This window comes from Drosophila serrata, unplaced genomic scaffold (genome assembly GCF_035046125.1).
Source record: "Drosophila serrata isolate PLE 108 unplaced genomic scaffold, ASM3504612v1 contig_272, whole genome shotgun sequence".
Lineage (NCBI taxonomy): Eukaryota > Metazoa > Arthropoda > Insecta > Diptera > Drosophilidae > Drosophila > Drosophila serrata.
In genome coordinates, this window is record NW_028257170.1 from 5,450,121 (window position 1) to 5,474,296 (window position 24,176).

The window sequence follows — 24,176 nt, forward strand, 5'->3', positions numbered from 1 at the left end:
AACGCGGAATTGGAACGCGGTCTATCGAAGAATCGGTTTAAAAGGCCAACAGGTGGTTATTCCCAGTAAAACCAAAATCGTAAATTTAATTATTTATTGTCCAAAGGTGTTTCAAATTTTGTATTGATTATGTCTAGTTCATTTAAATTAAAAGAAAAAACACTCCTTAATTCCTTTTGCCTGACAACTTTATCGTTTATCGTTTTTGTGTGATAGATTTGGTATACCATCTCTAATTGTTGTCAAATAAAAACAACATTACTCGAGTTTTCACTCATATCTGATTATTATTGAAAATGGCGAATCCGAACGCACCAAGAGGAGCTCTAAGCTTGCAGGTAATTGAAATCAATTAATTATTCACTCAAGAAACAATTTACATTTTCATATATTGTAGAATGTGCTTAAATATACGGTGCAAAATACGGACCAAAATGCAGAGCAAACGCCAAACGAGGCAGCAGATGATGTTGAGGTTTGTAAACAAAACACCTTTGGGAACTTTTAAACGTATTATGTACGAATAAAAATGCCAATGTAACGTAAAAGAGTATTGAGTGCAAAAGCCGAAATCTACAAATTCTAAAATATATGTAATCTTGAGCATGGCAATGAATCAGTCGAAGCATCTAGAACTTATTTGCCCATGTGCTTTTTCCTATGAAAATTCAGTTTAAAACAAGTAACATTTTACTCTTTTATTACTTTTTGAATATATAATATAATATAGGGCTATTTTTATCTTCTAGAAAAATCAATTTTTGGAAAATGTCTTGAGTGCAATGACAACCGATGCCGCGACAGCTCTGAAAGCAGCTTTGGTTATTTTAAATAGTGACGAAGCCACCGCAGACGACAAATTGGAAAGTTTTGACGTTATAAGGAGCCACATTGATGACATCGACAATGCTAACTCCCTGGTGAAGCTGGGAGGAACCACAACCTTACTTCGCTATGTAAAGGATTCGGAAAGTGAAATAAGAGTATCGGCACTCAATACGGTTGCTGAAATGGCACAGAATAATACGTTTTGCCAGAATGCTCTCATAACTGAGAAATTTCTGCCCGCACTCACCAAAAACTTGAGTGAAGCGAATGAAGATATTGTACGCAGTTCCATATATGCGATTTCATCGCTTATACGAAATTTTCCGCCGGGATACAAAGAGTTCAAGCACATAAATGGTATCAAAGCCTTGGTACCTTGCTTAAAGTCCCCTAATTCTAATGTCTACATAAAGGCAGCTTTTCTTATAGCTTCGCTATCATCTCGCGACAAAGATGCCAGAGGTAGATATTTATTTAACATATGTAAGTAAATCATAAAACTATACCTTCAACTTCTTCCAGATGACTTCGTCAAAGCAGAAGTATTCCCTGTGCTCTTGGAGAATCTGAAGCTCGTTAAAGAGTTTGATGTGAAGCAAGAAACTACTCTGTTCGCACTGTCGTCTCTGTCTCTGGAATCAGAACTGAAACTATCAACAGAAAAACGCAAAGAAATATTGTCTATACTCCAGCAAATTATCTCCAAAAACAAACAGACGGAAAACTGCGAGGTAGGATTTAAAAAGTGTTTTGTAAGTGATACAAAATTAATGTTCTTTTATCTTTTTGTATTTGCAGGACATCGTTAACTATGCCAGAAATATTGTTGACAACTTGAACGCACGATGAGCAAGTTGTAAATACGAATAAATGTTAACTATTATAATTACAAAATTTTCCAATTGAAATTCATGAATTTTAATTTAATTTAAATATGGGCGAGTTAACTCACTACGCAACCGTTAGATACTGGAGGAAAACATTTGTGTTTCTTTAATTTTGTAACAATTTAACTTTATTTTCTCAATCTCGCAGTTATGTCGGTAATGTATCAAAATCGTCGCCAACTGAAACTATTGGTACATGCTCCAAATTCACTTCAATCGGATTGTCACAAAGTCTATTTCGTTTCGCGAATATATTCCAGTCCATGACTTGAACGGCATGCAGACTTTCGGCCTCGTTGTGGTGACGCAGCACCATTGATTCCTAGGAAAAAGCAAAAGTTACATCGATCAGTTTTATCCTTCAAAAAACACTTGTAAATAAGCGCAACTAACCTTGATTTTCTCCCACTTATCGTCGACATCTTGTAGCCAGCTGAGTAGCAATCGGCCATTAAAGCGACACCGTGCACTCTTCTCCTTTTCATCCTGCTCCGGCGTGAACAGGTTGTAGACCTCGTCGTCCTTTAGGTATGTACACACGGAATACGGTGCCGACTGGCCAGATATACTCCTGGCCGCCTTCGAATGGACCCGAATAATCTCCTGCTCCACATTCATGCAGAGCTTTTCTCGTTCCACTGTGTGCGCTTGGATTAAATCTCGCCTAGCCTTCTCCTGATCCTCATAAATTCGCGTCATGGCCTGCGGCACAGTGCTGGGAACATCCACAGCCGGACATTGCGAATTGCGGCTCAATAAGTACGATTTCTTTGTAAGCAGATAATCGTTGTATCCCTGCGGAGGTCTCGGCTTGATGGGATACAGGCTCTTCCATTTCTTCTCGATCTGGCGACGGATGCTCAAGAACATCTGGAAACCGTTGGTGAAGGGATGATCGTGGGGATGAGATTCCTCAGAATTTGCTCCCGAATCCATGTTGGCATTCGAGTTCTTGGAACTGTCATCCGTGTTCTTGGGCCGTATCTTTCGTTTGCGCGGATGCAAGTCCACGTTCGACGAAGGATTTATTTCCTTCGACGAAGAGGTTGACGATGTGGAGGGGCTCGGAACATTGGTGATTGTCTCCTGGTCAAATTGATGGCCTTGCGGTATGGGACTAGACGTCATGTTGCTGTAGGATAGCTTCACATCCGCCGTGTCATTGGCATGATTCGATGACGCCGGCGATGGAGAGCTGCTCTGCATCTGAGGGGATGAGTTATTAGAGCTGCGCTCCACACTCGTGACACCGGTGCGATGAGAACTCCGCAGAACCCTCAGGTTCTTCTCGTCATTGAAGAGCTTTATATTCTTGTCGTCCAGAACTGTGGAGCAAATGCTGCTCTTCTGTGGGCTCTCGTGCGGGCTGATGGACTGGCTGGTTATAACCGTGTCGATAGAGTCGCTGTTGGAGCTGACCACGTACGGCAGGGCCGCATTGCGAGAGGCTGTCACCTTGCCGGTTCTCAGTACATTGCCTTCAGTGTCGATGGAGCAGTTCTGTTGCGGAATCACAATCTTCAGAGGTGGCACCTTAAGTCCACCGTTGTATAGGCTATCGTTACTCTTGTAATCATCGCTGCACTCGGTTTCGTTCTCGATGTCCACATTCTTGCTAATCTCCACCTGTTCCTTATCGGCATTGGATGCCGCACTGCTTTTGTTGCCCAACGGCGAGCCTTTGGTTGCCGCTAGCTTGGAGCCCTTCTCCACTCTGGATGAGAGCTTCAGGGAAGCGCCCTTCAAGTCCTTGCCATGCTCCGAATCCTTGCGCTTCTTTTTCTTCACGTCCTCGCCTGATTCCTCGTAGTCCTCCTCTATGTCTGAGTAACAGCGCTTGGCTCCTGAGCTACCCTGATGCGCCGAATCGCTGTTTTTACCATCGCTGCTGCTTTCCTCTGCGGAACTTTTGTCTTTTGTGTCCAGGACCTCTTGCTTCTCATTCAAGTTGCTCTCGTCGCTCTCGGCGTCTCCCTTCTTGCATTCATTCTTCTTTAAATTGGTGCGAGATGAATCTGGAAGAACAAAGATCTTATCAAAAAACATTTGACAGCTGAGTGAATCATGAGATTGAAAAGTGTGATTAGGAGAATACATATATAGGATAGAAACTATGTAATTTATTCGCATATACTGTTAAAGCTGTTTTGTTCTTTTTTGTATTTTTGCAAAGTTCCTGAAAATGCAAATTTTCTTTTGCCAGGTCACTCCAAGCTAATAATAATGTTTTGCAATAATTTATATAGAAGTTTATTAGTTCACTTGTTAATTATTTCAATGACAAAACCGGTTTTTCCAAATATTATCCAAGAGATGCCTTAACTTTACTTTATTCCTGTTTTACATGCGTCGCGAGTATCAGATACATTTATGTATGTACATAGCTACATACATACATATGTAGAATGTATGCACACTGTACATATGTTTGCAGCCGAGTTCCCGCGAGATAATTCGCAGGTCAGGTCTAAAAAACACGAATCGAACTATTTGCACTGCAAGGTGAACTAACCAGCTTATAAACGCAATAAATATAATGTTTTGATGTACAATTTTGTTTGTATATTTACCTGTCGAAGATGTAGCAGTCATTTGGATTAGTAAAGCCATTTGTTGCCTCTCCGACATGGGCGTATTTGAGTTTGATCTCGCTCCTGTTTGAACTCCTGTATTAAATCCTATCCCCTTCGGTCTTGGGGGTGGCATACTCTTTTGTTCAGTTTATATACGGTAAAAAATTAAAAATATAGAACAAAATTAAAGACTTCTAAAAAGTCTTAAAAATTACAAATTGTGCGACCGTATTTCGAATGCAAAAATATGCCACCTTGCGAATATTCATATGCATTTAATAATACTAGCTAGCAAATAAATAAATGAACCAAACAAACAAAATTTATTAATTATAAATTCATTAAGCCAATAATTTTGCATTAAAATAAGTGGAAATTAATAAGGAAGTCCTTTTTTATATAAAAACCCAAAACTATCAAAATAAACATAAGTCTTAACTTTTTTGTCATGGCAGTCTATGTAGTTCAAACTGCAGTTACGTTTCTTTCGATTATTAGAATACGGGAAATTCTTCTATATAACTTTGTTTGTATAATATATGCACTTAATGCAATGCTCATGCCTTTAAATTAAAAACACTTACTTTATTTCACATTATTCTTTTTATTAAATATGTCCGTCAAATTAGCGTCAATGAGTTAGCGTCGAAATGGAACGGTGGGAAAATGGTACATGGAGGAGATCTTTGATTTAAAATTTATTTCGAAATTAAGACACTAATTCGAATAAAACAAAGATTCTAATTCGTAAAAAATTAATTTACTTTTGTTTTTCACTGGGTTTGAAAGTATTTGAGATTTGGATATATTAAAAAAGCATGTGAAAAATCGTGTTTTCATGGATTTCTTAATATCTCGGCTAATCACTCGCATGCAGCAATACCGGATACGCCAAAATGAAGGACATTTATTGAAGTTTTACCCTACCAAGTTTCAATTTCTTCGAACCGTAAGTTTTTGAGCAAATCGCAAAACAGTGCTTTAACCTCGGGGTCGACTCCATACAAAATAGGGCATTCAAAATTGTAAGGCTTATAACGGTGTGTACGGTATATAGGCTTACTAGGAGAAGATTAACGAATATTTAGTGAAAATTGCAATTGTTTAAAGCGTCAGATTTCGAGAAAATCGAATAACAGTGAGAGGTGTATTTTGGCTAATAGTTAAGGCGCGAACTATGAAAATGGAACTAGATGGAACCAGCAGAGAACCACTCGCTGAACCAGACCATGGAACCATGTTAAGAAAAATACTAAATTAAATAAAAATTTTAAAAAATAAACAATCGTATGAAATATGCATGCCCCATGAATGGAATTGACATTCCAAGCGTTTTGTTAGTTGTTTTATCAAAATCCGTTCAGTCGTTCATAAGAAATCCCGACTTTTTCATTTATTTCCATTTATGTGCCAGTGAAGAATAAATATATCCGGCAGCCCTGCCTGCCTAAAAACAAGAAAACTTGATTTAAACTTTATGTTTAAACCTATGCAAAAGGAAGACTGTTCTATAGACGGCATCGCAGTTTTGAACATTTTGGTGTATGTTTCATCAAAATCCGTTCAGTCGTTAATGAAAAATCCCGACTAGCAGTGGGGTACCAGGGGTGCATAGTCATGCCTCATTAGTATATAAATTAGTAATTCAAATGTTAATTTCTCCAAAACGACTGAACGGATTTCGATGTAACACCTACCAAATTGCTAAGAATAACGATATCATTTATTGGGCAGACTATTAAATGTTATTTCGAAAATTTGCTTCTCAAATCTAGCGCTTCAATGCCCTTGCTTTGTAATATGATTTCAGGTCAAAAATTGAATAAATTATTTCCGACCCTATAAAGATATATGTATATTCTTGATTAGCATCAACAGCCGAGTCTATCTAGCCATGTCCATCTGTCTGTCTCTTTAATTATAAGCAAACTAAACCCTCATATTTAAAGCTATCTAAATAAAACTTTGCAATTAGTCTTTTATAAACTAGTTATAGTAGTGTATAATGGATTAAAATGTTTGGAACTACAGTGCCGTTTATTCCATTTGGATACATTCATACGTCCTACCATTAAGTTTAAATCACATTCTTTTATTTAATATTCTTCGTCGAACATACACACATACATACATATGTACATTTACGGCAATAAATGAAAAAGTCGGGATTTCTTGTGAACGGCTGAACGGATTTTGACGAAACGTGGATCAAAATGTTCAGAATTGCGATCCCGTTAAGGGATTTATTTTAGGGATTTAGGGATTTATTTATTTATAAGGGACTTCATTTTAGGCAGGCAGTGCTGCCAGATATATTTATTCTTCGTTGGAACATTTATGAAAATAAATGCAAAAGTGGGGTTTTCTCATGAACGACTGAACGGATTTTAATAAAACAACTAACAAAACGCTTGGAATGTCAATTCCATTCATGGGGCATGCATATTTCATACGATTGTTTATTTTTTTTAATTTTTATTTAATTTAGTATTTTTCTTAACATGGTTCCATGGTCTGGTTCAGCGAGTGGTTCTCTTCTGGTTCCATCTAGTTCCATTTTCATAGTTCGCGCCTTAACTATTAGCCAAAATACACCTCTCACTGTTATTCGATTTTCTCGAAATCTGACAGTTTAAAACAATTGAAATTGTCACTTAATATTTGTTAATCTTCTCCTAGTAAGCCTATATACCGCACATATGTGCACGCGTTCGTAAATCGAAGTTATAAGCCTAACAATTTTGAATGCCCTATTTTTTATGGAGCCGACCCCGAGGTTAGATCCCTGTTATGCGATTTGCTCAAAAACTTAATTACCTAATAAATAAAAAATTAAAGACATTTATTAAATTCTAATTTTTGTGAGTGTTTCTATTCCTTCGATTCCTCTGCGGTAATGTGGCAGTTCCTTAAATTATCGTCGATGAGCTATCGTCGAAATGGAACGAAATGGAATATACCAAATTGCGATGCAGATCTCACGCCTGGCCACACTCTTGGTTTTATTTTAGAAGTGTAAGTTATTTTTTATCACAATCGTTGCTTGCTGGAAACTTTGCAAAACACCTCAAACGTAATATAGTTTATAAAAGGCCGACATAACGATAACCTTATACAAATATATAATATATAAGAAGTTGCACCGGAGCTTTGTGAGCAAAATTCTAGTCACTCATACAATTGAACGTACAGTACATGTGCGTATGTGTGTATGTTGCAAGTAAATACATACATATATCTACTTTAATATGCGCCACTTGAAGAAAAGTTTGTGCTGGAAAATATGATCCATTTTGCAATCGTAAATAAACCCCCAGAGGAGTTGGCAATAATAAACACAGATTTCGAACGAATACTCTTCGATTTTTGTTGTGCTCCGGAAGTGTAATCGAATGCCTGGTGCACCAAACTCTATGTTTATGTGTTATGGGTTTGCTTTTAATGTACATAAAATGACTCACTCTTTTCATACACTGCTGTTGATCTAGCTGAGGGTGTTGTTGCAATTTGTACTAATATTTCTGGTATGCATTGCTTTTAGTCTTCCCCAGCTGAAAACTGTTTTCTGATCTTGATAAGGAATCAAGTAAATCATCGGTCTTATCCGACTTTGCCATTCCTTTTTACGCAATCCAGTTTTCCAATTCGAAAAGTGCGTGACGGAAGGCTAATATAATGGCTTAGACTATGTACATATTAATTACTACATCTAGTTGGAAGTTTCTATATATGCATACATAAATATATAATTATTTGATCTGTAGAGTATTAAAAGCTTCGACCTTCGCGTATATTTATTATTTGCTGTTGATGTAAGCACTATTTTTACGATTACTTTTTTATGTACATACTATACACGGAAAAGTTATATTAACTTTCCCTCATGCATACATATGTATAGATATATAAAGTACAAACAACTTGGTTCATAATTTTCAATAACATCTTATGTTTATGTAAATTTGACCGGCAATGTTGACAAATATAAATCTCAGATTTTCAAGGATATATTCGATATTTATCGAATGTATATGTTAAACTTCCTGATTTATCCCAATAAAAGTTGCACAATCTTATAAGAAAGTTTGATAGCTTCCAGTTGACTCACAATAACTCATAATATTTTAATTGTTTAAAATAACAATTTGATATGTCTTTATTAATGATTTATATCATTTATTTATTGCAAAAAATCGAATATACTATTTGTTTTCGATTATTAACCCCCACTTTTTGGCATGTACGAACATGCGCAATGACCGTTCTCCTTTTTCATCGTATTGATTAACGCTGCTTGAATCATTTTATACACGGTTAAAATGATTGTCTCCAAAGCTATTAAATCATACAGGCTGTAAAACACATTTATTAATAAGTCTTTACACTCTCATTATGATATCATTAACATTCCTACAGAAAAAATGGTAAAGGTTCCTTGGCAAGTATGTACTTATAGCAATTTTGTGTGTCATTTCTTACAGGCAAAAAATCGAGAAAATCGGCAAAATGACGCAAATGTCTCAGGACGAAATAATAACCAATACGAAAACAGTCCTCCAAGGCCTCGAAGCCTTGCGAGTGGAACATGTTTCGATTATGAACGGCATTGCCGAAGTCCAGAAGGACAACGAGAAGTCGGACATGCTGCGGAAGAATATAGAGAACATCGAACTGGGCCTGAGTGAGGCCCAGGTAATGATGGCTCTGACATCCCATATGCAGAGCATCGAGGCCGAGAAGCAAAAGTTAAAGACACAGGTACGTCGCCTGCATCAAGAGAATGCCTGGCTGCGCGACGAACTGGCCAACACACAGCAGAAGTTCCAGGCTTCGGAGCAGCTCGTCGCCCAGCTTGAGGAGGAGAAGAAGCATTTGGAGTTCATGGCCTCGGTAAAGAAGTACGACGATAATCAGGACCAGGACGACAGCTGCGAGAAATCTCGCACCGATCCGGTGGTGGAGCTCTTTCCGGACGAGGAGAACGATGACAGAAACAACATGTCTCCCACTCCACCAAGCCAGTTTGCCAATCAGACTTCCGGCTACGAGATTCCAGCACGTCTGCGAACACTGCACAACTTGGTTATTCAGTATGCATCGCAGGGCAGGTGAGTTAGAACCTTAAATATAAGTTTAGCCGTAAAAAGAACATTATAATATATTAGATTACATTCTACCTTGAGCTTGGCCTTATTATTATTATTTCTACATGATTTCTATATGCATCAACAGGTACGAGGTAGCCGTTCCCCTCTGCAAACAAGCCTTGGAAGACCTCGAAAAGACTAGTGGCCACGACCATCCCGATGTAGCAACAATGCTCAACATTCTGGCTCTTGTGTATCGTGATCAGGTATGGTGCTTCGCCTTGATTAACTTAATATATACATTCATTAATTAAAAACACTTCATGCCACTTCAGAACAAGTATAAGGAGGCCGCCAATTTACTGAACGACGCTCTGTCGATTCGTGGAAAAACTCTCGGCGAGAACCATCCAGCCGTAGCGGCCACCTTGAACAATTTGGCCGTCCTCTATGGCAAACGTGGCAAGTACAAAGATGCTGAGCCCCTTTGCAAGCGTGCCTTGGAGATTCGAGAGAAGGTTTTGGGCAAGGACCATCCCGACGTTGCTAAGCAGCTCAACAATCTGGCCCTGCTCTGCCAGAATCAAGGCAAATACGACGAGGTTGAGAAGTATTACCAGCGAGCACTCGACATCTACGAATCGAAACTGGGTCCCGACGATCCCAACGTGGCCAAGACAAAGAATAATCTGGCTGGCTGCTATCTGAAGCAGGGCAGATACACCGAAGCGGAGATACTCTACAAACAGGTGCTGACCCGCGCACACGAACGTGAGTTCGGAGCCATCGACAGCAAAAACAAACCAATTTGGCAGGTGGCCGAAGAGCGTGAGGTGAACAAATATGACAATAGAGAGAATACCCCATATGGCGAATACGGTGGATGGCACAAGGCTGCTAAAGTGGACTCCCCTACCGTCACAACTACTCTTAAGAATCTGGGGGCACTCTACCGTCGTCAGGGCATGTTCGAGGCTGCCGAGACTCTGGAAGACTGTGCAATGCGAAGTAAAAAGGAAGCCTACGATCTAGCCAAACAAACAAAGGTCTCACAGCTGCTGACATCGAACGAGAAGCGACGATCCAAGCAGATTAAGGATGACATGGACTTCACCGATGAGGTAAGTGCAGTATAGAATTTATATAAATTCACAGGCAGCTTAGTTAATCTCTCTGTCATTCCAGAAAAATGCGAAACCATGAAAATATTTGTTCATTGCCCACAACGGAATCTTTATGTTTATGATTGAAAGTTAACAAGAAAAAAAACACACTTTATTTATTCATTCCTTAATATACATAAGCTGCTCTCAAAGCATACATTAGCAGATAAACAACGTTTTATACCTTGTTATTTCGGCAAACAAAAATATGTACCGCTTTTAATAATAAAAACCAAATATATTTAACAGAACCCTTTGAATTTGAAAACATTTTGAGATTATAAATAAAGGAAAAGGGCTGTGTTTTGAATATTTTATTAATAGCAATAAAAGGATAAGGATAAATCATGATTAATCGCTATCATTGTCATTTAAAATCGCGGAAACTATGCCGGCAAACTGCTCAGCTCTGTCCAGGAACTGTTCTCGCGTTAAACTCGTATCATTACGTAAACTCTGCGCAGTAAGCAGTAAGTTTTCAAAGTCCTTCAGTTGGTTATCCAGTTCATCATTACTTATATCATCTTTGTGGTCTGAAATTGTATACATTCTTAGTCGAGTCAATATTAAGCATGAAATTTTAAGTACTACCTTTAGAGCCCATTGTAACGTTCGACCAGACGACATTTTTTAATCCCTCCACAACTTCTTCGTATTCCCTTTCCCCTTCATCTGAATCGCTTTCAGAGTTATTGCTTTTCTTTAACGTAATTATGTCGAAAAAGAAATTAGTACGCTCCTTGAGCTCCCCAAAGGATAAGCCACTTTCTCCACCCGTAGAACTTGATGTCAAAAGAAAACCTAACTGGATTTGCTCATTTTTGGATAATGTATTCGGAATGGTGTCGATAAACGAAGTCTGAAAGTAAGGTATTATTAAAAATATCCTATATATATAAATAAAACTTACCTCCTTTGGGTCAAAGTATATTATTAGCGCTTCCGTTGCCTGTAGGATATCCTCCGGAACAGTTTCCAATTTGCCAGTAAATGGAACTAAGTTTATGGAGGTGTTATAGTACTTCGTTTTAATGCCGCATTTGTAGCTTTCCAAAGAACATTCTGTTGAATTTGATTCTTTGGGTTGTTCCATTTCTGATAAAATATCTATAGAGACAAGTAAAAAATTGTATATGGGATAATTTAATCTTATACGATTTCGTAGAGCTCCTAACAAAATCGTAACCTAGTGCTTCATAGTCTAATAAGATTGAATCTTAGGCATATAATTATTACTTTCGACTATTTCCAATGGAGATACAGTGCTGCCATATGACAAAACTAATACGACTGGATCCATTTTAGTATAACGTAGTTACAGGCTTTGGCTAATTTAATTTCTTTATTTATTTCCAGTCACTAAACAAAATGTAAACACCAGTGTGGCCAGAGCTTGAAAAGAAAAAAGTTCTCAAATGGCCAAAACTGGAAAAAAGCTTAAATTCAAATTTAGTTCATACTGTTCCGTTTATTTTTTGTATTTATTAATTATTTAAAAATGTATATATAAAATATATATTTTCATATATTTCTCATTAATAATTCAATACAAAACTTATTTTCACATATGTATAATTTATATTTACAAAATTAACTTTACTTTTACGTTTATATTTTATCATCTTATAAGTACGTTCAAATAAAACCAGCAAGCATTATATGGCAACATATTATTTATTATGTTTTACTATTTAATTCCCTAAATTGATTGTCCTAACTAATATTTTTGTCATATTTCTGTAACAATTGCTGATAGGTAATATCACATTTGAGGTCTTCACCCGTGTCCTTGCCATATACTTCCTTGGCCCTGTCAAAGGCCTCGATGATGCAGGATCTAAAAATGTACTCCATTTTAATTGAGTTACATAAATAATCGTTGAATAATCCCTTACCTAAACAATTTCTGGTGCAGAACATAGGCGCTCACATGACCAGCATCCAAATAGCGCACCTCTGCCCCGGGCCATATATCCTCGAGACTGGAACAGCCCTCTCGCGGCACATAGGCATCATCCTTCGCACACACCGCAATTATTAACGAGGTGTCGAACGGAACAGAGAAGTTTTTCAGGTGGGTGCACTCATCCATCATGCCGCGCATGAACTGCAACGCCTCCCTCTCCCACCAGTTCGTCTTGGTTATGTCTATCTTATCCGATTTGTTCTGCGCCGACAGCGGGAGTATAAATTTCATCAAGTTTGTCAACGTCGATTTTGTCGACTCCTTAGGCAGGGCGTCTTTGTCGATGCCATCAACCTTTTGACTGAGGTCCTGTTTACTATTATCTATGGTTAGGTTGTCAGAGTCGAGCTTGGAGTTCTTCAGTGACTTGGTTAAGAATATTGAACTGTCGGCATCTGGGGAGCAGCTGCTGCCGGCCTGTGTTTCATATATGTCGCCACAGGTGTTGGTATTTCTCTCATGCTCTTGGATTTTTCTCGTGTCACTAATGTCTTCTTTCAGCTCGTGCAGAGACTGGTTAAAGTTCTTGATGAAACTTTGTCCGGCCGAAAAAGCATCGTCTATCACAGTGACCATTTTGGAGAGACGTTCTCGGTACTGTCCATCGGAAAAATACTGCGTTTCTAACATATCCCAGTTGATGGATTGGCTCATGACACCCTTAGGTAATAATAGATTGCGGTTTTTTTTTTTTTAATAAATAACCTATTTTAAATAAACTTACAGTTGTAAAGACTGCTGAGGCGGTGGACCAGGATAGGCAGGGCACAAGTACCAAAGGTTTTGGCCAATTGGTGGCTGCCAAAGATGCCATCTGTAATATGTATGATAATGAGTTTATTTAATATTTGTATTTCTTCAGACTTACGTGTCCCCCCATGGACAGTCCAGTGACACCCAGAGGGCCGAAACCATTCCTTTCACACCAATGCAACAGCACAAGGCATTCGAGAATGAGGCATCCACCCATCACAAAGATATCCGAGACATTATGCAGATTAGATCGCCTAAATATAAATCTCGTGTTAGGGGGATACGAATATATATTTATCTTTTCATGTACTCACGTTTGGTCGTTGGGTTTTCGCAGTCCATAAAATGGATTTTCCAGTATGATAGATCCTATATTGGCCGCTTTAAGCAGGGGTTTCGCCACAAAGTTTCTTCGCCTCCAAAAAAACTGCGAAATAATAAATCACAAATCAGTGGAACCCAAAAAAATTACAATTCAAGATGGGAGGCAAAAATCCAGGCTTAATTTCTAAATGTAATTTTCATTGAATGACTTTAAATTGGTCCCATAAATGGTACAAATAAATTGACCAAAGAAACAAATGTTCTAATGACAAATATGCTGAGATTGGCAACGCAAAACGGAAAAGGATTTCTCTATTTAAGGGACCCACTTTTTTCAAATTTGTAGACTTATGACCGATCGCCTGGCGTCCGGCCTCTATTGAAAGTAAAACAGACATTTTATTACTGCAATGTAAGAAACGGGTCAATGATCGCTCAATCGTACTCACATGATCACCGGTTCCGGCCAAGTGAATGCATACTGGCTTGTGCTTCTCACTCTTCCACTTGTTCGGTATCAAGAGCTGAAAGTGGGCTTGTTGTGATGCTTTTGGAACAACGCCGGGCAAGTGCAACTCAAGGGGGGTCAGGAACTGGCCTTCTATTAGGGTGCTCTCGCCGCTGATTTCTTTTTTGGTTATCTCCACGGGATAATCGCGGGGCACAAGCTTGAAACATGATTCCCTACTAGATATTATTTTTCGGAACTGAAATACTCTGAAATAGTTGTCGTAGAACAAAAACAATTAATGTGATTTATATGCAAATGGCATAAAATGATGAAAGTTTTGTTGCATAGATGGGCAAAAAGCGATGCTGATTTGGATTTAAACGGAATACATTTTAATATCTTTATCGATTGAACTGCAGGGATATTTTCCACATCATCTCAAAAATAAAAAGTATTATTTGGGCTCCAGGATACGCAGTGATTGCAAATAGATTCTTCAATCTTATTTTGTTTAATATGTATTTTCCTCGCCTTCCTTCCCACTAACCTGTACATGAGAATAAAAAATTGCAGTCATATCCAGTGTCCACTGGTGGAAAGGGAACTGAAATGTAAATTAACAATGGAATCGTAAATCTAGAAACATAAACGCATCTCAAATTCCCAAGAGAATCGCATAACATTTAACCATTAACCGAATATCAGTCGCGTTTCTCTCTCCTCAGAGTCTTAAAAACTAAATAAGAGAACTTGAAATTAAATAAAAGTTAAATAAACAATAAATGATGTGTTAGAACAAAATAAAACCCTGAAGTCCAAAGATAATATGGTTATGTGTATCCGAGTAATGAATAAAATTCAAGAAGGACTTTTTTAAGATTATTTAAAAGTTTTTAGTTCGACCATGCATTATGAGAAAATATGTATTAAAGTGCATAATAAATCCTATTACATAAATAAATCCGTAATGTTGCTCTGTATCTTGAGCTTCTTTAATATGTTAATGTATATAGTGAAATTAACTTCACGTTTATGAGTGCAAAGTGCAAGGACTTTTGATCACAGAAGACACCGGTTGAACATGACATTTATAAATAAATCTTCATAGAGGACTCTATATCCTTTAATTAATACCACGAAATATTCCATTTGTTTACTAGTCACAGTGCGATGTAAAGCCTGTTTGTTTATAAATTAGGAGACCCGAATAAATAATCAAAACTAGGTCAAAATTAATTAAGTATTACGTAAAGTGATTGTATGAAAACCGTACACATTTGTTGATTTTCTCTTCATTTTAATAAGATTTTCTTACTTGCGTAGATTTTCGGGCTTGCCCCATCCTTTTTCGAAGAACCTGGTTATCAGCATGCGCCGATAAAGACTATCTAGCTTACTCGGCGGCATTTTTGCTTAATTTCTCTTGTTTGGCCAAAAATAATAGTAAACAATGGGTCCCGTTAGAGATGGTAAAATGGGCTTGGTATACTATCGATTATAAGAGATAAGAATAAAAACATCCATGATGATAAGGCTTCAAAATTTAAAATTTCTCTTATTAATTTTGTGGATGTTTACTAATCTGGCTACTACTCTAATAAAAGAATACTTTATTTAAAATGTGAGACATTTATATTTTTCTGTCAGAATTTTCCATTATTTTGGAACAGTTGAAAATGAAACATGATGGGATTGTTAACACCTTATGTACATGTATAAAAAACACAATTTGTATAATGTAAAATCCTAGAAAATTTTTTTTAAAACATAAAAGCTTAAAAACCGAAATTCTTAAATATTTTAAGTCAGAGTTGGAAATTTTCTATATATGTGCCACGGAACAGGTGGTAAAAAGGGCATATATGTACATAAGATTGCATGTCCTTTAAGAATTTGGAGTAGGGGTTTAATGATATCATTCCATTAGATTAAAATCTGATTTTTTAATCCGATACCTCAGTTTTATACTCTTATACTGAGTTTACAAAGCAGTAAAAAAGTAATTTCCGATCTAGCCGTGTTCGCAAGAAAAAATTATATATTTAATATTATTTTTAAATTTATAAAATTCAATGTTTTAATTTGTATACTTATTGGTTAACCCAATAAAACTAGGTTTAGTTATTGATCTTTGAAAAATAGGGTCATTTTAGGTCTTAGGCGAAAAATCTAAATGTCTAAAATGTCATATATACACACTTTGACTTCGCATTAAAATCTTAATATATAAGAAATATTATATTGCAAAATTAAAAAAAAGGTTTACATTATAAAATTGTTTAAAAAAATTAAAAGAAAAATAAATAATACAAATATTCTTCCTTATAACCCAATTAAAAACTACACAGAAATCGTTTTCGAAATAAAATTAATGCATATTTCGTTAGTTTTTAACAATTTGAAATGCGGTTTCTGAGCGAACTACAAACTGCAAGGGTATACAAACTCCGGAATCCTGAAGTAAGCTTCCTTTCTTATTTTTTAAATGTTCCATCAATAAAATAAAGCCACACACAAAAAGTACAATTTCTTAATCTCAGTTTTTTATTACATTGTATCTTATAAAATATGTTACTTATTTTTTCCTTTGGTAATTTTATCAATACGATACGTATACACTACATTTATATTTGTATTGTATATTATATTATGTTTTCGGGCAAATCGAATTCGTTAAAAAAATTACAATTTGCCCTTGTAAATACCTTTAGTAAAAGATTTTATAAATATACAAATAATTTATCCATAGCACACACGATGCACACTGATGTTTCTTCAAAACACGTGCATTATGTATATCTCGTATGTATGTATATAAATATATGTACATAAACTAAACTTAATCTGATGTTGACTCGGCTATGTGATGTAAGTCTGAATAATTAATTATTGCGCGATGTAGGAACTCGTATTGTGCCTGGAAGTAGTTGAAGTTTAATTACAAATTCAATAAATTATATTCAAATTATATATCGTCTTACGTATGAGTTGATAAGTCCCGTTCGCTGAGATCGTAATTTCCTTGTTGTGGCACAAATGTCGACGCATTTTTCCAGTCTAAGATGCTGGACTAAAATGCACATGGCAACGAAAATGGAACTTCGATCAGTTCCCAGGCTGTTAATTACGGAAAATATTTGAAATCAGTGTCAAATTTTGTTTTAAAATCTAGTAGATCACTTACCTGCAATGAACCGTGAGTGGAGATCGACAACCAGTATTTTTATTGTTTTTGTAATGGTTGTAGGCTTGATCCACAAGTTCTATAATGCCCCGACAGACTTCAGGAACCTCGCCGTCCACCGTCGGCCAGCCATTGTACTGAAACTGTGTCACCTTCAGCGTATCATCTATTTTGCAATTCGTAACGTAGAATTCCCGTCGCGTGTAGTAGGGACAGCTCTCGCTGTGCACGTATTTCACGAGAATGTGATCATACTGAACCTCATCATCGGCCCAATAGCGCGGACACTTCCTGGGTCCGTCCCCGATCTGCAAAGTGAAATGAATAAATTGTAGACAACAGCAATAAGATAAGATAAGCAACACTCACCTCTGATATCATCACCAGGGTGGTGACACTCTGTTCCGAGACCATTCTCCAGAAATCACCGATGGTGTTCTCAAGAGGATCCTGAGCGATGATAAAGGTGTCACTATTGTCATAGCCCTCGATGAATGATGCATTGATGTACGTTGAGTTGTCCCGAAGTGGAAGTGGAGTCAAAATAACCTAGGATTTTATCAACGATTACTACAAAACCATTTAAAGTAAACTATATAATTACTTACTCTATTACGATCGTAGGGAATAATCTCCTGACTTCTGTTCTTCATATTGTTTTCCTCTGTTTCTCCCACACAACACGATTTGCTTATCTCATCCATGGTGGCCAAAAGTTTCTGTAAATGTAAAGAGTAAGAATCTAATTTACTTAAATCAGCAAAAAGCTTACCTCAAATTCCAATTCCAGCTTGCATTTACCCTCGTTAGGTTTTCGCTTAAGAGATTCAATGGCCGATGACATGGTTTCAATGCCAATATCCGTGTTTCCAAAAGTTCCAGTATCCAATAAAGCGCGGTAAAGGAAGATGTATTGTTTCTGCAAAACGATAATTCGAATATTATTATATGATAAAGCCTCAGCTTAGTGTAATGAGCTGTACTCACCAAAGATTGGACTAAAAAATTACGCTGGTGCCGTAAATCACACACTGTGTTATAGATCGACACCGAGTCTTCTTCCTCCAGTTGTTGGATAAGGGAATCTAGTGCCACCAACGTTCCGGTTCGACCGACACCGGCACTGCAGTGCACCAGAATGGGCCCCCGTTGTAGGGAGTAGACGGAATTGATTTGACGTATGAACTTGATGATGCCATTGGGATGTTCTGGTGCCATAAAGTCCTTCCATGTTAAATAGTGGTATTGTGTGATTTGTCTGCGATCCTCCTCCTCGCCGGCGTTGGCTTTGTTCTTGGAGACGTTCAGGATTCGTTCGATGTAATCACCAGTCTTACGTTCTTGTGCAAATTTCACTAAAATATCACCAAACTGCTTGGTATCGAATACCTTCTCCGGCCAGTACTTGGCGCACTTGGCCTTGTTGTATTCCTCCAAATTGGTAAGCATCACAATAATTTCCAAATGTTGTTCCCAAATCATGCGCCAAAAGTCGTCGATGGTGCTCTCCATGGGACCCTGGGCGCAGATAAACTTCTTCCGCTCCTTGTAGCCAATAACGAAGTTGGCATTAATATAGTCGGCGGTCTGCAGTCCATTTACGGGCGACAACTTGACGCGCGTTTGATCGTAGGCCTTAATATCGGGATACCTGTTCTTGCAGGCGTTCTCCTTCATATCGCTATTCTTAGTTGTTCGATCGCTGAAGCGGTTCGGCAGCATCTCGTATTCACGCAGGAACCCATAGTCTGTGTCCTTGTGGCGGCTCTTGTAGGCGTTCTCTAAATCTAATCTGTGAATGGGCCCGGCATCGAAGCCCTTATGGTTGCCCGAAGTGATGAAATGACTGTGATTGTGACTCCGACGACCGAAGAAGGCCCTGCTTAAAAGAAATGAAACAAATTGTGATATATCACAAGGAACTATAGCGAAATGCTTGAATAAATACCTCAGAGAATCTCTCAGCGTCAGTGTATCTTCGCCCTGCAGGGCGTTCTTAGACTTTTTGTGATGGAAAACCCATAGCACAATAATCACGAGCAGTACACCGAATAGTATGCCTCCCACCTTGATCCCTATGTTCAGATAATAGTCCATATTATCCAAGGACGAAATGGGTTCTGCCTCGGTTGCCGGTGTGATTACATCAAAATATTTGCTATAAGCCATCAGTACGTTGTCTCTATCTCGAACTATTAATTACAAATATATACATTATAAAAATTAAGGACACTGTAGCATAGTTAGCATTCATTTCCGGGGTTGTCGAAACTTACCAATTATCTCCAGGAAACCAGTGTAGTTGGAGTTAATATCTATCTGGCCATCGTAGACATCGCGACTGGTGTCCAAGAGGGGCACTGTTGGATTAACGGAGCTGCTAAGAACTGGATTCTCTTCGTTGGTCACTGCATTTCTCCTAGCTCTTAGTTTATTTTCTAGAATCTTTAGAGCATGTTCTGTTAAATTTGCACCCTTGATTAAGTTGTTATCCCTCTCGGCGGCTTCCAAGTCTGAATCTGTGTGGTGAGGTAAAATCATTATCATTTGAAGAAGAGTTTGTAAATGAAATACATTACTTGACAGTGAACTCAGTGGCGGAGGTCTGTGTACTGGCTCGGGTTTCCTCAAGAACGGTGTACCGGCCAAACATTTGCGGCAAATATCATCGTTTTCCCTGATAATCTCATTGTTCTCGGAGAACCTCACCTCATCGCCCAGAAACAGTTCCGGTCGGAAGTACTTGCTACTAATCATTTCCGCTATATAGGCACTGCTTCTGGTCATGTTATCGCTGTGCACTTGCTGATATGTGGCCACATTCAGCTTCTCCGGCTCCGGCAGCTCATTATTGTTGGCATTGTTAATTCGAACCAAATACAGTCTATAGCAGCATATTGGTCCGTTCCGTTCACTGATCTTCGGCAGATACGACTTCAGTATGTACTTTGAGCCCAGGTTAACTTTTGTCCACATTGTCCTGCCAATGGTGTCCGGCGTTGAGACGGGCATCCGACAACTACCGGCTGCCGGTTCGCCGTTCTTCTTGTGACGCGTTATGGCCGACACTGTGACTGTGTAGTTCGTGTTGGGGCTAACGCTTTCGTACAGCGTCTTGTGATGCGGCTCGTCGATTCGTCTAATTTTGGGACCCCACATTTCGCGGTCCACCGTACTCATGGGATTGCCCAGAAGGTGAATTAGGTAGGAAACTACCTTGCCGTTCGGCGTTTTCGGTACGTCCCAGTTAATGGAGATGGAGTTGCTTCTCGTTACATTGTCGTGGTGGCAGTGGATCGTCAGATTCGTTGGCTTTGTTGCTACGCCGTCCATGGTGGTGCCATTGACAATCTCTGACCAAGGGCCGCAGGTTTTCGTTAGGTCACTGCATGCCCTTACCTTAAATTCGTAGTCCGTTGCTGTCTTCAGCTTGTCAAACATGTACGGCAAGTTTCGGGAGTTCTGCTGGTAAATAGCCTCCTCAATCGTCTTGTTTGATTCGGAGACAACCAGTTCGTAGTATTGAATATATTCGATTAGGTTCGGAGGCGGCGGATCCCATCCAATAGTTATCGTGGACGCAGTGCTTCCGGTGGTCTCGACTTTCGGTATAAAAATGGGATCAAAACTGAGCGTATTGACCTCCAGATGATACTGCGTGGTCTGGCCATTGCCAATTGAATTCTTTCCCGAAATTCTTAAGAAGTACGTGGTGTTTGGTTTAAAATTATCCAATATATACGATGTTTGGTTGCCATTAATGATATCTTTATAATACAAAAAGGTCGGTGTGCCCGCCTCCTGGAAAGTAATGAAGAACATCTGCACCGGATCGTTGCCGTCATTGACTGTCCAGTTTAGATATATCTTATTGGCACCCACAGCCTTAGCGAAATCAATGCTAACTTGCGGCTCTTCCATAACATAAAGGGTTATCTCCTTAAAGGCAGCCTCTAGCCCGATGTCGTCGAAGACAGTGCACTTGTACGTTCCGTTCTCCTTTTTGTAGACTTCCGTAAATTCCAAAGTAAAGTTTAAATGCGTATCGTTCAGCTTGGCAATGGACGAGAAGGTGTCCAGAAACTCAAAGGGGCTTCCGTCCTTGAGCCACTTCATGTGCTTGCTTGTCGTCTCATTTTGCGGATACATTTCAATCAGGCAATGCAACACTACACCCTGGCCGACCTTTCGCTTTATCCTGTCGGCGGTACTTTGCAAAACCTTGGCGGGAAGGTATGGCTCTACGTGAAATTCAGTCGAATGGTTTTGCCCCGAAGGGGATGTGCAGGTGTATTTTCCAGAGTCCTTAATATTAATATGGCGGAGCGTCAGAACATTTTTATACTTGATAAAATCGGGACTTTCGTTGGTTTCACCAACACCTTCATTGGGATTAAGGGGATCAGTCCTCAGCTCGAATCTGGTAGAAGTAAACGGGAGTGGTTATTATGAAATGTTGCTTTTTAAAGAGAAAAATAAAGATATGTTTATTACCTTGTATTGTTTTTATCAATAGTCTGGTTTCCTAATGTCCACACTGCTGCTTCGTTTTCAGAGGCACATTCTAAGGATAGGTTTTTTCCTATCTCAGCCCATTCTGCAAATGTAAATAATTAAAATATTTTTGAAAAACACTAGAAGTCAGAAAGTACTTTCACATTCGTTTTCCTGTTGAGATAATCTCTTTAGAAGTTCCCCATAATTTTAGTGATTAATAAAGCTTAAACATTTTATTAAAACTTCACATTGCTAATCTGTTTCCACAGATAAAAGTCCCCTTTATGAGGGGGGTTTTGGGCGGTCAAAGAATTTTCATTAGCCAGACGACCCAAGAAAATATTCCAACCCCCTCCCACATCGGACATAAAAAACTTCATTATCGAATACGTTATTTTGGAATCAACACGTATGTATTCCATTGTATAATACAATTCCAAATCGCTGTTTCAGATAAACGGGAGTGCAAGAACTGGCTTACATACATTTATGTACATACGGTCTCACAGACTTAACCAAGTCTGTATGTATGTGCATCAGGAAGTGTGTACATATGCTCGACTACTTTGTTTAGTCCCCAATTGAAATCTCACCCCATTGCCCCGTAATCTTTGGGCGTTACCGACATAGTTCAAGTGCTGTATCTACAGAGCTATGCCTCGGTAAGTTTTACGGCCGGTAACTAATTAAACTTGACTGGGATAATCGTAAAACATTCATTCACAATTGCAAAAACAAAAAAAACACTGCAATTTGTTGACACCCACTAAACGTTCTTGCTGTATGTATGTATATATGTACATATGTGAAATGAATTTATTCGCCTTAGTTTAACTGTAAAATTCGCGAGACTTTTATTTGGGGTTTTACCTCGTTTCACAGATCCCTGCACACATATCGTGCCAAGGAAGATATATGCAAGGATTATAATTAATAGCGTCGACATGCGTCGGCAGAGTAACGCCATGGCTTGCTAATTCTCACTCCGAGCCGGATAAATACATATGTCAAAAATTATATTCGTTGTTTGCGTTGGTAAAAAACGTATTTCTTTATACAATTGGTGTCGCGGCTACTAAAAAAACACCGTAAAATGTGTTTTTAAAAAAACCATTTAGTAGACGGCCGCGAACAAGTATTCATTAATCGTTATTTTTCTTTATATGTTTTTTTGCGACATGCGGCGTTATCGATAAACTAGTCGAATATGTACCCTGGCTCGCCGCAAATAGGTTATTGGGAACGTTGGAATCCGAACGGTATGTCATGTATTAATTTTTAAATAAAATCATTAAAAAATTTGACTTAAAAAATATAAAAGAAATAATTTGTCGTATTAATAAAATATTTGTATATATAAAATTTTTGTATAAGTAAAATTGATTTTAAAATATCTGTAATAAGTTGCAAAATACAGGATTTTTTTTTCAATTCATTTTACATTAATTTAATCAAAAATGTATAATGTTGGCTTATATTTTGTTAAATATACTCAGTCCGATTAAGTCACTTTATTGTTATTTGCATTTTAAGAAATACCGAAATTTTCACGATTGTCGTGGTGCTGCTATCTTGACATACGATGTACAACACTTAACCACCAAAATCCAAAGTAAACTAGCCGGCATTGTTTGTGCGCTTTATTTTTGCAGAAAACCATTGAAAAACAGATAAAATCATGAAATTAGTGAGGTAAGCTAATCCACAATCCATTACTGCAATGACAATTCTGTCAGAAACTATGCATTTGGGGTTTTTGAACAATTCAAGCGGGTTGTGCAAAATGTACACATGTACGCATGTAAGACGCGATGCTATGCAATTTTGTTGTATTTGTACACAGAATTCAATGGATGAAATAATTATATTAATTAAAGTTGCAAATTTTTATGTTAATAACAAGTTTTAATGATTAAAGTCATAGTATCTAAATCATACATATATACATTTTCACATTTGTTAGATTTGACGAATGCCTAGCAAAAGCTAATGAGTGCTCATATTGTTCTTTTAGATTCCTTATGAAGTTAAGTCATGAGACTGTGACTATTGAGCTAAAGAATGGCACCCAAATACACGGCACTATTACCGGCGTGGATGTGGCCATGAACACCCACCTGAAGAGCGTCCGGATGACCATCAAGAACCGTGATCCCGTCCACCTGGAGACGCTGAGCATTCGCGGCAACAACATCAGATACTTTATACTGCCAGACAGCCTGCCGCTGGAGACGCTACTGATCGATGACACTCCCAAATCAAAGACAAAAAAGAAGGACAGCGGTCGCGTTGGCAATCGCGGCAGGGGAAGAGGTGCACGTGGACGCGGCGGACCACGGGGTCGCGGAAGGGGCCGTGCCTCGGGCAGGCGTTAATTTTTGTAACTGGTACACTTAATAACAACAAAATATTCGATTAATATAGAATATAAATAAATTCTTTGGATAAAGTAAACTATGTTCA

The 24,176-nt window shown here is 38.1% G+C and overlaps 7 protein-coding genes across 19 annotated transcripts; 3 read left to right on the top strand and 4 right to left on the bottom strand.

Annotated features, from left to right (window-relative positions):
* Positions 1-10: 10 nt before the first annotated feature.
* LOC110177473 (uncharacterized) lies at positions 11-1,736 on the top strand. Its single transcript, XM_020944214.2, has 6 exons — positions 11-52; positions 217-338; positions 398-475; positions 750-1,290; positions 1,351-1,559; positions 1,627-1,736. Exons 2-6 carry the CDS (start codon positions 297-299, stop codon positions 1,675-1,677), a joined length of 921 nt encoding a protein of 306 aa, XP_020799873.1. The 5' UTR covers positions 11-52; positions 217-296; the 3' UTR covers positions 1,678-1,736.
* Positions 1,737-1,816: 80 nt separating this feature from the next.
* LOC110177472 (uncharacterized) lies at positions 1,817-4,929 on the bottom strand. Its single transcript, XM_020944213.2, has 3 exons — positions 4,286-4,929; positions 2,109-3,730; positions 1,817-2,037 (listed from the first exon to the last, which is right to left on the bottom strand). Exons 1-3 carry the CDS (start codon positions 4,419-4,421, stop codon positions 1,864-1,866), a joined length of 1,932 nt encoding a protein of 643 aa, XP_020799872.1. The 5' UTR covers positions 4,422-4,929; the 3' UTR covers positions 1,817-1,863.
* Positions 4,930-7,164: 2,235 nt separating this feature from the next.
* On the top strand, positions 7,165-10,789 carry Klc (kinesin light chain). Of its 10 annotated transcripts, XM_086834446.1 has the most exons (6): positions 7,299-7,731; positions 7,830-7,940; positions 8,770-9,396; positions 9,521-9,641; positions 9,711-10,496; positions 10,561-10,789. In XM_086834446.1, the coding sequence occupies exons 3-6, from the start codon at positions 8,795-8,797 to the stop codon at positions 10,576-10,578; spliced, it is 1,527 nt and encodes a 508-aa protein (XP_086690572.1). In that variant the 5' UTR covers positions 7,299-7,731; positions 7,830-7,940; positions 8,770-8,794; the 3' UTR covers positions 10,579-10,789. The 10 variants fall into 10 exon arrangements, with proteins under 10 accessions (XP_020799880.2, XP_020799882.1, XP_086690569.1 ...); XM_020944221.2 differs by lacking the exon at positions 7,830-7,940 and having other exon boundaries at positions 7,165-7,303; XM_020944223.2 differs by lacking the exon at positions 7,830-7,940 and having other exon boundaries at positions 7,273-7,361.
* A 48-nt stretch (positions 10,790-10,837) lies between these two features.
* LOC110177524 (alpha- and gamma-adaptin-binding protein p34) lies at positions 10,838-11,955 on the bottom strand. Its single transcript, XM_020944281.2, has 4 exons — positions 11,775-11,955; positions 11,449-11,645; positions 11,130-11,397; positions 10,838-11,071 (listed from the first exon to the last, which is right to left on the bottom strand). Exons 1-4 carry the CDS (start codon positions 11,836-11,838, stop codon positions 10,890-10,892), a joined length of 711 nt encoding a protein of 236 aa, XP_020799940.2. The 5' UTR covers positions 11,839-11,955; the 3' UTR covers positions 10,838-10,889.
* Positions 11,956-12,193: 238 nt separating this feature from the next.
* On the bottom strand, positions 12,194-15,674 carry LOC110177480 (cardiolipin-specific deacylase, mitochondrial). 2 transcript variants are annotated; one of them, XM_020944225.2, is made up of 7 exons: positions 15,348-15,674; positions 14,031-14,298; positions 13,572-13,684; positions 13,373-13,511; positions 13,229-13,318; positions 12,434-13,164; positions 12,194-12,375 (listed from the first exon to the last, which is right to left on the bottom strand). In XM_020944225.2, exons 1-7 carry the CDS (start codon positions 15,437-15,439, stop codon positions 12,252-12,254), a joined length of 1,557 nt encoding a protein of 518 aa, XP_020799884.2. In that variant the 5' UTR covers positions 15,440-15,674; the 3' UTR covers positions 12,194-12,251. The 2 variants fall into 2 exon arrangements, with proteins under 2 accessions (XP_020799884.2, XP_086690573.1); XM_086834447.1 differs by having other exon boundaries at positions 14,031-14,636; positions 15,348-15,509.
* An 879-nt stretch (positions 15,675-16,553) lies between these two features.
* Ptp69D (Protein tyrosine phosphatase 69D) lies at positions 16,554-22,929 on the bottom strand. Of its 3 annotated transcripts, none has more exons than XM_020944257.2 (12): positions 22,584-22,929; positions 21,711-21,813; positions 19,796-21,636; positions 19,493-19,735; positions 19,165-19,408; positions 18,204-19,095; positions 17,989-18,135; positions 17,825-17,935; positions 17,586-17,765; positions 17,217-17,524; positions 17,014-17,149; positions 16,554-16,949 (listed from the first exon to the last, which is right to left on the bottom strand). In XM_020944257.2, exons 1-12 carry the CDS (start codon positions 22,678-22,680, stop codon positions 16,872-16,874), a joined length of 4,380 nt encoding a protein of 1,459 aa, XP_020799916.2. In that variant the 5' UTR covers positions 22,681-22,929; the 3' UTR covers positions 16,554-16,871. The 3 variants fall into 3 exon arrangements, with proteins under 3 accessions (XP_020799916.2, XP_020799915.2, XP_086689915.1); XM_020944256.2 differs by having other exon boundaries at positions 18,204-19,098; XM_086833789.1 differs by having other exon boundaries at positions 18,204-19,098; positions 19,493-21,636.
* On the top strand, positions 22,277-24,167 carry SmD1 (small ribonucleoprotein particle protein SmD1). The gene is made up of 4 exons (XM_020944278.2): positions 22,277-22,375; positions 22,915-22,972; positions 23,247-23,405; positions 23,728-24,167. The coding sequence occupies exons 3-4, from the start codon at positions 23,392-23,394 to the stop codon at positions 24,086-24,088; spliced, it is 375 nt and encodes a 124-aa protein (XP_020799937.1). The 5' UTR covers positions 22,277-22,375; positions 22,915-22,972; positions 23,247-23,391; the 3' UTR covers positions 24,089-24,167.
* The last annotated feature ends 9 nt before the right edge of the window (positions 24,168-24,176 follow it).